The sequence below is a fragment of the Melanostigma gelatinosum genome, assembly GCF_949748355.1.
Source record: "Melanostigma gelatinosum genome assembly, chromosome: 19".
NCBI lineage: Eukaryota > Metazoa > Chordata > Actinopteri > Perciformes > Zoarcidae > Melanostigma > Melanostigma gelatinosum.
This window is the reverse complement of record NC_136652.1, coordinates 17,793,198-17,810,441: the sequence shown is the minus strand read 5'-3', so window position 1 is coordinate 17,810,441 and position 17,244 is coordinate 17,793,198. Positions and strand designations below refer to the sequence as shown.

The 17,244-nt window shown below is 43.0% G+C and overlaps 1 protein-coding gene across 1 annotated transcript; it reads right to left on the bottom strand.

The window, feature by feature from the left end:
- Window positions 1–5,836: 5,836 nt before the first annotated feature.
- stum (stum, mechanosensory transduction mediator homolog) lies at window positions 5,837–16,574 on the bottom strand (the record flags this gene model as incomplete). Its single annotated transcript, XM_079291216.1, has 3 exons — window positions 5,837–5,871; window positions 8,548–8,730; window positions 16,364–16,574. 3 exons carry the CDS (start codon window positions 16,572–16,574, stop codon window positions 5,837–5,839), a joined length of 429 nt encoding a protein of 142 aa, XP_079147342.1.
- Between the last annotated feature and the right edge of the window lie 670 nt (window positions 16,575–17,244).

The following is a 17,244-nucleotide window of genomic DNA, read 5'->3' as shown; positions in this document are numbered from 1 at the left end:
CATGTCCCGCCAAACCCTTTCCCTCTCTGAATCACCCTCAGCTACGATACTTCTTGCATGTTCACACTTTTTCCCCAAAGACTCTGAACTTTCAGTGCCACAGTCTGTTGTAGTTCACCTCAGTGTCCAGCACTGCGCTGGACACTGCTAAACACGGCGCTGATGCGTTTCCACGTCGCGACTAACCGAATAAAAGTTCCATCAGTTGCTGAAATACTGACATCAGCCCAATAAAAGAGCAAAACATAACCAGCCTGAGGCCAGCCAGATCATTATATGAAGCTGGGTGTAAGAGTGTAATCTCTGCTTTATTAAACAATATCCTGTAAGCAGAGGTGGGAGTGGGAAATGATTGCACAAAGCAGCAGCGGTCATTAGATGCTCGTAGACTAGACTACTAATGTTGATAGCGCTGCGTCTAAATAATCGGAGCCTCATGAGAGGATGATAGAGCTATATACTTGAGGCAGAATATGCTAATCACAGAATGCTCTCATTTTGTGGTTGCCAACCTGATAATATACAGCATTAATTAAGTATATTTTTCTCTGCAAGGATTTCATATTCTTATGGAAGCATGAGCTTGCCAAGAGATTCATGCAATTGCATTAGTTCCAGTCATATACCATCTGCTGTTTTCCCAGAATACATAGTTCTAAAACTGTTTTCTAGAGGCCACATTTGACTCCCGTGCAGGTCTCTGCAGTCAGAGAATCTGAACCACGAGGTCAAGACCCGAGATAGTTTAAAAGCCACTGTGTTGTATATATATTGTGAATAGAATGGGTTGTAAGGAGGCGGGTATGTCGACTGCAGTTTGGGTGGAAACGCTTTTCAAAAGCAGTGTTGTCGCTGCGTTACATCTCGATGACCTGAATGTGTTTTGACGTTGCAGCTGGCTGAGCTGAGATGGAAACGACTCACCACTGGGTGTGTTTACACGATAAGAGAGGAGTGTTCGGGGGGAATGTTGTGCACCTAGTTGTCTGGTCAGGAAGAGCAAGCAGAGAGAAATCCTTATTTGGTGAGAGGAGGCCACTCAGCAAGTCTGGGCACAATCTTTAAAGGCAAACACTCTCACAACTCTAACTTTGGCAGTTTTCTTCTGTGTGATTGGCGTGTTTTTAATCCTCATCAGCATCCCTGGGCAGATGGTTATTGAGACTATTTCTACAATTGCCATGGAAACTGATTTTATCCAGTTTTGATGTGGAGTAACCAAGAAATGTGCTTCAGAGCCTTCAAGCTAATTCAACTCCCTTCCCAACTGTAACAAGGGCGGCACTCAGCTGAACTGTGGAATGAACCAACTAATAACTACTAACTAGAGATTACTACGACCTTCTGTGTAACAAAGACTAATACTGAATCAATTATATGTTATTGATGTTTGCGTTCACGGGGCTGGAGCCACTTCAAGCACAATCAAATTAAGGACCACATAGAGGTTGTGGTGATAATGAGATCTATTGTACCTCGGCATTGTTACATTTTTTTTGCATCTTTCTTAATTAATGGTTTTAAAATACCACTAAAGGAGCTAAGTGACACACCCGCCATGTTCGTGACCTGAACAGTAGGAGCAGGCTACTCCTAGCTAACATGCTAAAATGCTAACATGCCCTGGAGGAGCATCCTGCGGTGATTTGTGTTCACGGAATAAATTTTACATGCCGAGTGTACTGGGACAGAGGGACTGAGTGGACTGGTTGTAGTGGGATAGATGGAACGAGTTAACTGGTTGTATTGGGATAGACTCTATCCCAATACAACCAGTTAACTCGTTCCCTCTATCCCACTACAACCACTCCACTCGGTCCCTCTATCCGATAGAGGGACCGAGTGGAGTGGTTGTAGTGGGATAGAGGGAACGAGTGGACTGGCTGTAGTGGGATAGAGGGACCGAGTGGAGTGGTTGTAGTGGGATAGAGGGACCGAGTGGAGTGGTTGTAGTGGGACAGAGGGACCGAGTGGACTGGTTGTAGTGGGATAGAGGGACCGAGTGGAGTGGTTGTAGTGGGACAGAGGGACCGAGTGGACTGGCTGTAGTGGGATAGAGGGACAGAGTGGAGTGGTTGTAGTGGGATAGAGGGACCGAGTGGAGTGGTTGTAGTGGGATAGAGGGACCGAGTGGAGTGGTTGTAGTGGGACAGAGGGACCGAGTGGACTGGTTGTAGTGGGATAGAGGGACCGAGTGGAGTGGTTGTAGTGGGACAGAGGGACCGAGTGGACTGGCTGTAGTGGGATAGAGGGACAGAGTGGAGTGGTTGTAGTGGGATAGAGGGACCGAGTGGAGTGGTTGTAGTGGGATAGAGACACCGAGTGGACTGGCTGTAGTGGGATAGAGGGACCGAGTGGACTGGTTGTAGTGGGATAGAGGGACCGAGTGGACTGGTTGTAGTGGAATAGAAGGACCGAGTGGAGTGGTTGTAGTGGGATAGAGACACCGAGTGGACTGGCTGTAGTGGGATAGAGGGACCGAGTGGACTGGTTGTAGTGGGATAGAGGGACAGAGTGGACTGGCTGTAGTGGGATAGAGGGACAGAGTGGACTGGTTGTAGTGGGATAGAGGGACCGAGTGGACTGGCTGTAGTGGGATAGAGGGACAGAGTGGACTGGTTGTAGTGGGATAGAGGGACCGAGTGGACTGGTTGTAGTGGGATAGAGGGACCGAGTGGACTGGTTGTAGTGGGATAGAGGGACTGGTTCCTGCAGCATCTGTGGAGTTTATATTGTTTTTACATGTTGAAGTTTGTTCCTTTTGTGGGGTTTTATGCTGCTGTTGAAAACCAAATTGGAGGAAAAGGAAACATAATAAATGTCAATCATACCACAGTATCAACAGTTGTCTTCATGATCTGTATCAAATGCATGAGCCATATTCAGAAAGATATGTTTATTCATGAGTCAGCCAATTTAGCAAAGACACAGAATTAAGCTACAATCTTAAAATAGTTAGTGTGTGTGTGTGTGTGTTACTTGACAACAAAGACTTGACAACAAAGATATGCATGCAGATAACTGTACATGGCAGTATGTGCGTCTCCTATCCAAAAGCTAACACAACACCAGCATCGTTATAATCAAGTGTCCAAACAACAATTATTTCAGATCTTTAAATTGCACCCAAACCCACACAAAGCAAATCAACTCCAGCATCACTGCTACAGAAACACCTCTGGGAAAACATTGGTCATGTGTAAGGCCTAGACTATCATCACCATCACAGACATCGTCATCATCATCTGTGTCACATACAAAGACTGTACAACATATACACAGAAAAACAATGGCGTCGTCATCCAAACTACAGAAGTACTCTTAAAAAGGCATTTGGCTAAGATAATGAAGATAATTAAAACCAACAGGAAGAATATTTAAAAAAATAAGCACATGAAGTTTGGTGTCTGTAGAGGCACACCCGAAATAGGAAGTCATCATCGGCTAAATGTATCTCCACTTTCTCCCAGAAATGCTGCTTGACATTTGCTGAATCTGTCCCATATTACAAGAGACGTAATAATCTGCATTTCTGTTTTTTTTAAGGTGGACTGTTAGTATTTTTGTCAGTTCATCCAGTTGGAGTCCATTCAGTTTATTCAGCAGTAACTGAGCTTCCTGTAAACACACTCGCAGTGATTTCGATCCACTTTCCATTATTGTTGCGGCTGAGGCTGAGCTGGTTTAATTCTTTTAGTTTGAGGCTCTTTGACTTTTGAAATTTTTGGATAAGCTTTCAGGAAAACAGTGCATGAGAAAGACGATGTGGCATCATGGGAAAGGCTTTGTATGGATCAATAGTTCCAAGGCAAGCTTTGTTAAATATTACAACTTTTTGATTGAGTCTTGTCCATGAAGGAATTGTCCATCTTTACTTATGCGACCTATACGCACCTTGGTTAAACTGAGGCCAGACCATTTATTCTCCAATCTCCATTTCCAATATAGCACACTATCACTCACGCACACAGACACCCACACATTAATATAATTATAATAATACAATTAATATATACATCATTTACACACAGAACAGTGATTGAACAACCTATTTTTGCTGGTTTTATAATTAATCAAATCTCTTTATGTGAATTTTCAACATATGGATTCATGATCCTTATAGACCCTTAATGATTTTAAAGTGAGTGAGCGGGTGGAATACATTAGCAAGTGACCCAGTATTTACGTTACACCAGCGAGAAATTACGAGCACACAAGTCACGAGTTACATTCTTCCATCTACATTATCTGTGGCCAAGTAGAACGTCAAATACCATGACAGACTTTCAGAGGTTGGAGCTTAGTGAGTTTTAAAATGGGCACGAAAAACACGAAAGATTTTTTTTATCAGTCCGCTGGTGGTCAACATGTTTAATAACTTGCGGCCATAGACACTGCCAGTGTTTCTTGGCAGTGACGACGGCTATTGAAAACAAAATATGTCGGCGTCCTCGTAAAATCTATTTTAAACACTAACTCATCTGTTTCTATAATCTACCCCAACCATTCATGGAATGAGCAAACATGGAGGCATTCGGCTAAGAGTCACCAGTTAACACGGTCACTCGTTAAGCTGAAACACCTGCTGAAACGGTTGTGATCATGTCGAAATTCTGTTGAACATGAGTTCGCTTTTGATATAACGATTCTGACAACCGAACATGCAACAACCAGACTTTTTGAGGCGATTTAACAGTTTTAGTTCATTGTTTAAAGCTTTCTAAATGGCCTGGATGGTTGGGGCAAAACACAATGTCTGTTTCCAACATGTGCACACATATCTTTGTGATGGAAAAGGGTCTATAAAACAAATACAAATGTTCAAACTAAATCACATCACCGTGTCTTTGTCATAATGTGACAGGCAGGGCGGTGACATCGGTTCCCTAGAGTGGCACATTGTGTAATATCCCTCTGACACTGATTTACACATTGAAGAGGTATGAAATCTCAAATCCAATAATTGCCAGGAGGCGTGAATCATTTTTTCACACAGCCCTGTAATTTTAGGATGACACGCATCATGTGACCAGCAGTGAGACACAGCGTGTTAAAGACGTGTTTGCTGTCACAGTAAAACAGTGCTTTAAAAGGGAAATATTGTAGCTACAAAATATCTACAGGCTGATCGATTGATGACAAATTATTCCCCCCATTATAATCATGTTCTCATTCAAACTCACTGTGCTGAATACTGCATTTCTGAGCCATTCATAGTTTGGTCTCATGCTCCAGTGGAAGAAGACATGTTTGCTCCCCGTTCTTGAAGAATAGTTGATTCAGTTCTCAGCGATTGTCAGATTTAGTGGCCAGTCGCCATGATTCTGTACTGACTGTAAGCAGTAACACTGAAGATGGAGAAGATGGAACGTGTTTTATATTGTACATATTGGCGTCAATATCACAATGAAAAGGCCACCAAAATAAACTGCTTTCAGCACAGTGGATTTGGGGGCAATGGGAACTCTGGTTATGCTGGTTCTGTAAATACCGTTATATTGCTATGATCGATAAGAGCCAAATAACGTTATTTTTTTTGGTCATTTTTTCATCGTGACTGTACAGCTTTCAGTCCCCTTTTTCCTCGTCCCGTTCCTTTTAAATTAAATGTAAATGTGGTCTCAACCAATCAGCAGCGTTCAATCAGAAGCAGTCAGCGGATTCTTTCCTTCTTTCTTTCCCACATGTGGCTAATTTATGTTGAATAGCTCTGCTCCTCTCTGTAGTCCAGCATTCTGGTCATCACAAAGATAAAGGTATTGCCATCCGGCACCAGGGAGGTTAAAGAGGTCAAACTGTCCATGTGATCCATCAGCAAACACCAGAGCGACCTTTCTCAGACATCCTGAGGAAGACTCTGGTCTCTGTAGCCTGAGGAAGAAAGGAGAGAGAAAGACTTTTGAATGCTTGTAGAAATAATTGTAAAATCTATATTCTGGCTTTTATAGCCCCAGTTAAGAGGGTTTTAAAGTGCTGCATGTAGTTTCTAAGTATTTATTTTGAACTTTTGACCATAATTGCTTTTCTCCATTTCATTTAATTGAGAGAAATGAAAGCAACAACCGAAAAGGAGCTCGGCTGGAGCATTAGGCGGCAATGCTTTATCAAGTAGCCCATTGGCTGGCAAGCCATTACCCCAGCTTCCCCAAAGTGGGAAACAATACCAGTCTGTCTGGTATTATGGTTTTAAATGGATTTGAAACTTTGAATTCCACCAGTGTGCAATAAGAAGCTTCTCTTATCAATGAGCCAACGTTTCTGAAAACAGAAGTGTAACAGCTTCACACAGCACATTTTCAATGCAGAGATTATTTTCCTCGGAGCATTTATAGGTTATTTTTATTTATTTATTTATTTTTTGCTGAGGATTGGGCAGAACAATACATCCGTTCACTTATCATACCAATAATTTAAAACGGTGTAAGGAACTAACATTTGTTTGTGGCTGCCGCCTCTGTGGAGTTTCTGTTGTTTAAACTTGTCCGCCTTGTGGGTGTTTTCCTCTACTGTTTTAGGGGCCGTGGAGTCCATAGCTCATTTTATTTATTGTCAATCATTTTTATTTAATTGTCTGAGTTTTGTCTCTCTCTGGTTAATTCTCGTGAGGCTGCACTGAGGGAGGCAGCTGTATGTTTATTATTTAATCAATAATCCGTTGCATGCACAGACAGCAGATCTCCTCTCTTGGTTTGAACAAACCCCCTCTGTTGGTACTTTTACTTTTACTTGAAGAGAAAGTCTTTAAAGTAGCAGCACAGTACTCTTTCCGCCTCTGCTTTGAAGCCATGCACACACCTTTATTAGTGGATGGAAGCTGCTCAGTTGTCCTGGAGCTTTCAACCCCCTTACATGGTCTTCCTCATCAGATCATCACTGCTGATCAAGACTGTGATTGATAGAAGCTCTGATGCTTGTAAGGGGACCTTGAGTTTGGATTGATTGACTTTATTTCTTTATTTTCAAAGGTCATGAAGGAATGCTTGAGTTAATGAGTTTTTTATACGTTTTTCTAAGTCTGGGAAATGTGGTTATTTGTTTTGGCTTGTTCAGAATCAATGTTAAATTTAGCAATACCTGACCATTCATTATTTCTTTTACGTGCTTCTACACATGACTCCACAATGTTATCAACTCTCTGTGGGACTGTTAGTGAGGGGAAAAAAGAGAAACACCTACCATCAGAGACTTGAGTTCATGAAGCGGAGGAGAGAAAGAGAGACAGCTACTTTTGAAATATTATCAAACAGAGATCGACGAGACAAAACCGGCTTTTTTCCACAAAAAGAGAAATTCCCACAGAGCATTCCGGTAACTTTCAAGGGAAAGGAAAGAAAAAAAACGTCTTTCAACATGACCTGACCTTTGAGTCAGATACATTACATGATCAAATGAATACACATACAGTGACATTACCCTGGTTTGTAGGATCGATGAGCAGAAACATGGAGACAAGGATAGAGAGGGAGACTGGGTAAGGGGGGGGGAGAGAGTGGGAGGAACATTGTGAAAGAGATCAATAGGAACAATCATTAGATAGGGAAAGAGGCAGATCTTCCTCCCACTGATCGCCTGAAGGAAGGGCGATCAGTGGGAGGATGATAATACCATGATAGGAGGAAGAGGAGAGACGGAGCGAGGTAGAAAATAGTGGAGAAGAGGGGATGTTTGGAAAGAAAGAGTCCATTGATCATACACAGCATTGTCTCATTGAAGACAGAAGGAGAAATAGATATGCCACATTATCAGTGATTCATGGAGGAAGAAGGAGGGAATAGCTACAAAGAGTGTATTGTGGTGATGAATAGTTGAACAATAATTGATCTTATTGAAGCAAAGAGCATGCACGATTACAGCTTGGCCTTTAGTGCTCACGTGAAGATGGTTTTTAATTCAACATAAATATTCACTACGCCATGCTCACTCCGACACACACACACACACATATACACACACACACACACACATATACACACACAAAGGAGAGAGCGCTGTGGTAACTCAAAGGCTGCCTTAGTGCAGAGAGAATTGTGACTTTTTGCGTGTGTGTGTGTGTGTGTGTGTGCACTTGTTCATGCATCCATGCCCGACTACTTTCTGACAGAGAAGACGGTTAAAATAACCCAACCTCCCATCTGTGTTCTCTGCATCAACCGCTTTCTTTCTTTCTATCTTTCTTATATGTGATGGTTCTGAAAGAAAACTATATTAGTCGCATTGCACAGAGCTGCTACGAATCGCTGGCATGATTCAACGTCTTTTTCTAATTTTGTTTAATTTTTTAAAAGGCTAATAGTTCCCTTAAACTGTTGGGCCATGTCATTTCCAGCCAATGTTACTCACAGCAGTAAACATTGATGCATTTATTTGGGACAATTTTCAGGCGTGCATTAATAAACATTTAGTGTATAGTGAGTATTTACGGTGGCCCTTCTGCACGTCATGTGACAAACAAACAAAAGCAAAGTAGACAAGACTAAAATAAAAACAAAGAGAGGTGAAGAGAAGAAGGTCCGACAGAAAGATAAACACAACTAGATGGGCACTGACTTGCCAGGATGACCATGTCCATTCCCCAGAAGATGCTCATGATCCATCCAACCATGACAACAGCTGTCAGTATCTGGATGAGGGCTGCCGCCATGTTGAGCCAGAACACACAGCAAACACCTCGCTCCGAGATCAGCTCGTTGCGAGCTCCACACAGCACCGCGAACGCCGAGATGAAGGTACCTGTGGGACAAAAAGAAGAACAAACGTCCTGTTACCAACGATGCATTTGGCTCGGTGACGAGTTCAAACAAACATGAAGCAAAGTTGTCCACTCTGGTTGATTTCCCTTTGAAGGATGCCGGACAGCAAACGTTCCATTGAAATAAACCAGAGGCTTGTACGTGCGCGCCTCGACTGAAAACACGACACAAGTAAATTCCAGTGTAATCTTAGCTAAATGCTAACTTCAGAATGTGCTCACAATGACACACATGCTGATGTTTAGCAGGTTGTGTTAACCAGGTTCACCATCTTAGATAGGCGTGTTAGCATTAGCTAATTAGCACAGAACACGATGACATGTCATTAGTTGTGCAGGTCATAAACTAAAGTATTTGGTAACCAAAGTATGAAGTGACCAAAGGTTCGTCATCTTGACACCATGGATATCTGTACCAATTCCATTTGATAGTTGTCAAGATGTTTCATTAAAAATCAAACGAATCAACCTTATGAAAGCTCTGTGTGTGTGTGTGCGTGTGTGTGTGTGTGTGTGTGTGTGTGTGTGTGTGTGTGTGTGTGTGCGTGTGTGTGTGTGTGTGTGTGTGTGTGTGTGTGTGTGCGTGCCTCGGTGCACACAAATCCAATTATTTCATGACAGGATGTTTTCATGACAACCTTCCCCCAGGAATAAGACATATGAATTTTACTATTTGTATAATCGCTCCACCGCATGTTCAGATTTGCTTACTCAGCGATCATTGTACCAACCTGCAGTGTTTTCTTGGCCATTATTTCTAGCACTCTAGCATTGTTTGCTACAGCCTATATGACATCCATACATTCATTTTTGTGAATGGGACATGACCAGACAGCAACACCTGAGTCTATGAGAAAATTACATTATTTCTCACTTGATTTAGTACCTCAGGAAACATTGTGAACATGAGTTCATGATCTTAATCGCCAGTTTCAAGTCTTCTTCAATACAGCATGATGTTCATTTAGACGTTCCGGTCTGGGAGTTGTCTGTGCTTTCGTCTTCTAGCTTTAACCCTTTCACAGTGTGTTTTCAGTTCCTGAATATTAATTGTAACAGCTTTCTGTCTTATTCAGCATTCGGTTGAACTTAGCTCCGCCCTCTCGTTTCACTTCTGGTTCCAAAAAAGATTCACTAGCTTAGGCCCCCACCTCGGCCGGAGCGAGCCTTCGTCGGTTGTTTGGAGTGTTGAGGAATGGTTGATGGAGATTTGGCCTGATGCGGTTTGGGGGAGGCTTAGCTGAGGATCCACTGCGGCTCCCGGGCCTTGCAGACCCCCAAAATAAGCCTGTGCCCCCAAAATAAGCCGATGTTGGACGGGTGTCTGCAGGAGGGCTGAACTCCTGGAATGGGAAACGAGAAAGCCATGGAATTGCAGTGGCCCGGACGTGAGCTGCATCGAGGACGCGCCCTTGGCGGACGGGTGCCGCAGCGTCATTTGATGATTGGGTAACCGACTGCTAGGTTGTCCGGAGTTTAAGGGATGGACTTGCTGGGCCATCCGCGGCCCCACGTGATGGCTGTGGCTACTATTGGTCCGATTTCGTAGCATGAGGGGAAACGACTTGGCATCTGCTTGCAAGATCCGAGGCTGGTCTACGGCAAATGTCGTCCGTCGTGGAAAACCCCCCAAAAGACGGCAGAGGGAGCGGCATCGTTGTTGGCCAATTGTGTGGGTCCATCGCTGGAAGTGGGCGGGGTCACTGGCATCCCGGTGTCCCGGCAAGTTGCTGTGGTTGCTGGAAGTAGGTGGCCGGGGACGGAGGAGCGGGAACCTGGCAACCCGGTGCCAGGAATCTGCATAGTGGCAAGAGCATGCGTAGTAGGAAAAGCGGGATGGGGGAGGGGGACAGGGGAGAGGGAACCTGGCAACCCGGTGCCTGGGTACGGGCAGAAGAAAGGTGGTGTAAGAGAACAGTGAAGGAACAGCTTAGAGGGGGGACGGAGGAAAGAAGACCTGGCAACCCAGTGCCTAGGTATGGAAAGGTGGTGGAACAGTGAAGGGACAGCTTAGAGGGGGGGACAGCTTGGAAAGGGGGACAGAGGAAAGAAGACCTGGCAACCCGGAACTTTGTGGGTTGGGGGGCGGAGTTTCGGGGTGCGTGGTGGCGTCACGGTCGTTGGCGTTACCCCGGCGCAGACCAAATTGCCGAACTCAAGGCTTCAAAACGGCAGTCCACAAACTAACAGAGGACGTCACGATGACTACGTCCACTTCTCACATACAGTCTATGAACATGACAACTGTTTCTACCTCCCGCCCTGAAGGCAGTTCCTGAAAACAATTTGTCATCCAATAGTTTTTCCATCAGTGTCCAGTCCATCAATGATTGCAGCCATTACAGATTTGTGTTCATGAATATTGTGTTTTCTTTTATAAAAAAAAGAAGAAGAATCAGCTGATGTTTAGACCTTCTCTCCGCAGGCTTTTTGTACTCTTTTGCAAACACTGAACTGAACACTGTGAACAGTGAATGCGACACAGGAAATGCCTTGTGGGCGTAGTGTGCATCATGGCCTTGGCCCTTCTCTTCCTGCTAGCGCCATTGCTTGTCACATTGGAGGAATTCAAATAACAGTGCAAGTCAAACAGGTTGGGGGGGGAGGGAGGAATAAAGAACGGCCGGGCTGCCAGCTCAATCTCGTTTCTCTGGAAAGGCCAAAGTTGACTCATGTAGAAGTTTCTTATCACTGTTTCTCTGTTTTTCCTCTCTGTCTCTTTCCGATTAGCTAAGTAATCAGACCAAATAATAACTGAGGGCTCCGTCATGATGAATCTTTCTATAGAAACACAGACGTACCAATTTGTCGCATAATCTCTGACAAATCTAAATAATATTTACTTTCACATGCCCCACACTGCCTTATTTGGAATGGTCAAACTCTGGTACAAGCACAATCCCAGAATAGTGAGCAGCCCAGCGAAATAAAAACAACGTTAAAAAAAACCTGTTTATGTGGAAAAGGAGAGATGAAGATATTTACTTTTCCTTTCAAGCTTTTAACCGATGCTCATTTCAAATGCATCTCACGGAAAGAGCAACAGCGGGCTTAATTGAGAGCCGATATGGTCGGACCAGACAGAAACATTCTCAGGGCGCAGAGGCCACGCCCACCAGCAGATGCTCTGGCTCCCGGCGAAGCTGCCCATCTCCACACATGAGCCACGATTGACAGCAATGGTTACACATCACTGCCATCGTTGTCTTGTCAAACATCTATACGGTCTGGTATGTTTATTTTAGATAGCAGTCGTGTGTGTTGCGTTCAGTCGGTTTCTATTATTAGTGTTCCTGTCAAAATGATCACCATGTACGTCCATTAGGGCTAACAATTATCTTCATTATTATTAATAAAATGTCAGTCAATAGTAAAAAGCAGTTCCGTAGAGCCCAGAGTGACATTTTCTAATTGCTTGTTTTGTTTGACAGTCCAGTCCAACCAATAGGTATCAGAGATGAGGACTTGCTAACAATTACTTGCGAGCGTCTTTGGGTTTCAGGGACTGGAGGGATGGGTTAAGTACAGTGTATGGGTTTATTATAAGCTGTCAAATTCTACAATACAGTTGTCCTCTAAAATACGTTATGGTTATTATTGGATGCCTTATAATGTTAGCAATATTCATACCCTGAGTAACGTATCTGTATAAAAATATCAATTCACCAATTGGTGCATACACAGGTCGACAATTTGGACATACTAACAAATACAAAGGCAACAACACTTTTTTTTTTTAAATTCCTTAAACCTGCTATAACCGCTTATTTATCCACTTGCGGGCAGTGGAAACCAGCTAGTAAACACTTGACATATTCTCTCCTATTAGTGGGATACAAGTTGCAGAGATGTGATTCACAATAACATTGCATTGCTTTATACTGTCTCCTAGGAACTTTGAAAAAAAAAAAATCTTGAATTTGATCCATTGTTGGTATAAAAAATGTTGTTTTAATTCACTGTCAAATTGAACAATTAACAACATTTTTAAGGTCTAATGCCCAGGAAAATGTCCCCCTGATACACGTCTGATCAGTTGCACTTTAGCAGAGCAAAGCTCGTCTGCCTTTGGTGCAGTTATTGCATCCAAGCATCATTTCTTTGCTTTCTCATCATCCCACCAACGTCTCTGTTTCACGAGCAGAAGTTAATGAAACAAACGTTATTCATTATTTTATCTTCTTGGTTTGAGAAATCTACTCTAAATCATCCATTATGTGTGATAAGCTCTTAGATTCCCTGTATGTTGCATGTGTGTGTGTGTGTGTGTGTGTGTGTGTGTGTGTGTGTGTGTGTGTGTGTGTGTGTGTGTGTGTGTGTGTGTGTGTGTGTGTGTGTGTGTGTGTGTGTGTGTGTGTGTGTGTGTGTGTGTGTGTGTGCGAGTGCATAGATAGTACCCAGACTAATGACTATAATTACACAGAGAACTCTACAAAGCACCCACTGGTATAGTGTGGGAGGTTAATGATGGAGTGTAAAAGACAAAGATGGAAAAAGGGAGAAGGGCAAGACAGTGAGAAATTAAAGGAGAAAGACAGGTGAAGCAGTGTGCTTTGACCCTTTTACATTTGTATTGGACCAGAAGGATCACATTCTGTTTTACAGTCATTTCAAGAGGGTTTGTGGCAACCAGAAGAGTCAATTCAACATGTTATGACAGCTGTTCCTTGTGTAATAATTGCCTCAAGTCTTTTGGGCCAGTGGCCGTCATGTGCAATAACAAAATGGCCTTTCAGGCGTGCACTGCTCCTGGTGCACACATCTTCTGCATTTAACAAGAACAAGCATGACGTTATTTATGCACTTTACACAGTCGCTCGTCTCACCTCCAGCCCCTGCGCTAAGCTAACATGCTCCAGATGAATCTCTCTCCTGAACGCACAGAAACGAAAATGACATCAATACCAATGAGTCAGCAAACAAGCTGACCCCCTGAAAATGTCATAGACACACAGTGTCACACGGATTGTTAACTCCTAACGCATTTCCTAAATTTCAAATTGCAATCCCCTACACAAAGCGATGCTGCTGCAACACAAAAATAAACACAAACACACATTTCTATGTTTATTTTAAATACGTCAATCAATGTACAGTGAATATCAACATCACTAATCTATATTCATAGAGCTCAGGGACTGGTACTTGATCAGTTTATAGATGTTGGAGATGTTGCTTAACATGAGAGACATTCATCCTGATGAGCTGAACTGATGCGGTGTCTCCAACATCACATTTCATCAATCATACACACACACACAAACACAAACACACACACAAACACACACACATACCTACACACACACACACACATGTGACCTCTGCCACCCACACACTCACGCTGAGGATCGAATCATATATTCGCCCTCTGTGTCTCACACTGTCTATTCCACTTTTGGCAAAGATGGTAACACAAGGAGAGCGCTGAGCCGTTGCACATACAGTAAGTATGTGTCATTATTTACAAGCCGACAGCTCTGCACTGACCAACAGCTTCTCTGCTACTCAGTGGATATTTACTCAGTCTTCAGGGGAAATCGTCATGACGCTGCAGCAACACAAGGTCAGGCATTAATGTGAAGTTGAAACAAGCGGACTCAACAGAAGGTATGTTGTGAGATTAAATCTTCCAAGAGCTCATGGTGTCGAACGTAGACTCTTTACGTTCACGCTATCCTGTTGCAAATGATTTTTGAACTCGAGAGGTGCTATTAGTCATATTTCGTTACCTTCAGACAAAACAAGTCCAGAGACTTGCTTGCTATTCGATAAACGGAGCTACAAAGACGTATGATAGTGGACAGATTCAGCCATCTGAAACAAACTCCATGTACGCCGTCTCATTTATGTGATCTTCAGGAAATGTGACTTGATATTTGAAAGGTCAGCTGATTCTTTTTAAGCTTCTGTTGTGCTGCAAAGTCGTTGTGTTTTTTCACAGTGATGCACGAAATGCATTTGCATTTTACAGCCACGAGGTTGAATAGAAGAAGCTGCCGTCTTCAGTCAGTTAGAGCGAGAACGGCATTGACACACACACACACACGCACGCCGCTCACAGTACGCGTGCATTGTGTTCATTTCAGTCAGCGTTGTCATGGCAACTAACCGCAGCCGTTCAACGAAATGTCAATGCATTCAGGCCAACCTACACACACACTCGTACTGTACACACACACTCGTACTGTACACACATACACACACACACACACACACACACACACCTAGATAAGGGTGTCACCTTGATGCTTTTCAAACACGTTGGGGACAATTTCTACTGCAACATGTCAGAGCAACGTTCCTGCCAAAAAAACGAAGGGAAAACGGATCATTTGGCTTGTTTTCTTACACAGATGTTTGTGAAGTTTTCAAGCGGTCAGTTATTCAGTATTAACTAGAAAGGCTTGCAGCAAACAGACTGCTGAATGTGTGTAAAAGTGATTGAAAAGAATGAATGAATGAGGGAAAAGATTCAGGATTTGGTATCTGAAGCCTTCTTCTGGAGGGAAAGATAACAGAGGACGAGAAGATGGAAGCGATGACAAACACGTATGTACGTCTCTGGAGAGCTTTGACAGATCAGAGGCGAGAGGAGGAGGAGACACATCTGAGGTTATCGATAGAGAGATAGATGTAACAAAGTTACAGAGTTATTTGGTGATCGCTATCGAGACATCAGTCTCATAATTCGATTTATTTGTGTGTGTGTGTGTGTGTGTGTGTGTGTGTGTGTGTGTGTGTGTGCGTGTGTGTGTGTGTGTGTGTGTGAGTCAGTCATGGCTCCACAGGTTTCGTGCCATCTGTTTGAGTGTCTTTAGCCACCAGATGTTGTTACATAATCTTACTATAGAAATCCATGACATCCAACCAAGTGGAGGATCAAGAGGCAAAGAGACACAACCGAACAAAATAAAAGTATCTGGATGTGCATCAAAGTACACAAAGTGAAAGAACTGGACAGACTTCCTTAGAATACATACATTTTGAGATTATTAGGTTAAAAACGGGTGAATTGCTCAAAGTTTAAAGCGAGTTAGACTCAGCAACACTGAGGTAAAGCTATTTAAATGTATCTGTAAAAAACATCTTCTAAGACGAGCTACTAAGATCACGTCGTAAAGCTACAGTATCAAGATTTCTACACATGATATCGACACAAATGTTGAGTCGAGCAACAGTGACGATGTCTCTACCAGCTGTTCAGATGCAGCCGCCCACAATGTGCATTTACGCCTTGACACGTCTATTACAGCACAAGGTGTGAGCGGCGTCTCTCGCCATCTTTCGCATCCCTTTTCTCACAGATGTCTGCACAGAGGAAAATTCACAGACATGCATAGGCAGATATGGATTTGAGTTGTTCTCCTGCACAGCTCGTAGCTATACCCACAAAAAGCAATGCAAAGTAATTCATATACATCCCAAATAAATCAATGTCCATGTAACCCACGTTACTGTAAACCAGGAACTATAAAGAGCGACACATGTGGATGTTGTCTTATTTGTCACAAAACTTCGGTACTTAAGAAAGTAGTTGTTAACCAAACCACAGTCCTCTCTTAACCATGTACTTACAAAACACAAACAATGAGTCCAGAATGAGAGAAAACTTACCGAGTCCGGGTATGAAGGTGTTAAGGAACAGACAGATGACCGCCAAAGGGAAAGGCATTGTGGGTATCGCAGCCCGCAGGGGTCCCTTCTTCTCCCTGACCTCCACCACCACTCCTCCACCTGCTACAGGGGCCCCAGCTATGGTTTTGGCCCCTAGATGGTCCCCGGTTTTAAAACGCCCCTGCTCTTTTCTGCCTTCTTTCTGTGCCATCTTTCTGTCTTATTTTCTCCTATTTCTGGTTTGTGTCTGGAGACTGAAATAGCTGGCGATAAGCCGGAAAGCTAGTTGAGGATATTTTGTAGGTTTGAATGACAATCAATGTTGATGAACTGTATCCTTTAAGAATTAGATCAAATATTCAGCAGCGCATCTCAACAGTTGGTTAACCAGCTGTATCACATTCACTATGTCACTATTCATTATAATAAATAACTACAAGCAGTGTAAATCTAAGATAAATTGGTAAAAAAAAATGTCCATAAAATAACCACAATTGCAATATGTTCCCAAAGTCAACGAGAAAAACCTCCAAGCTGTTCCAGCTTTTGAAGTCCCACGAAACAGTCGGAAGTAAATCACAGACTTTTTCTCTCTGAAAATATCTTCAAGACTGTTGACTCATTCTCATTTCAATCCTTTTACGTTCCTTAAAATTGAGCATCAGAAGTCGAGATGTCTGCCAGTTGTTTCCATGTCCAAAACGTTCTTCAGCAACGTTAAATCATGACAGCTCCTCCTTAAAAATGTTGGGAGAAAAATCCCCGACTGATTTGAAGCTCTTTTTTTTTAAATTTCCTCTGAAGTCACTTTCGTTCTTTCTTTTTCTTTCTTTCTTTTGGACAAATCTCACTGACACACCTCTCCAAGACAAAGAGAGTGC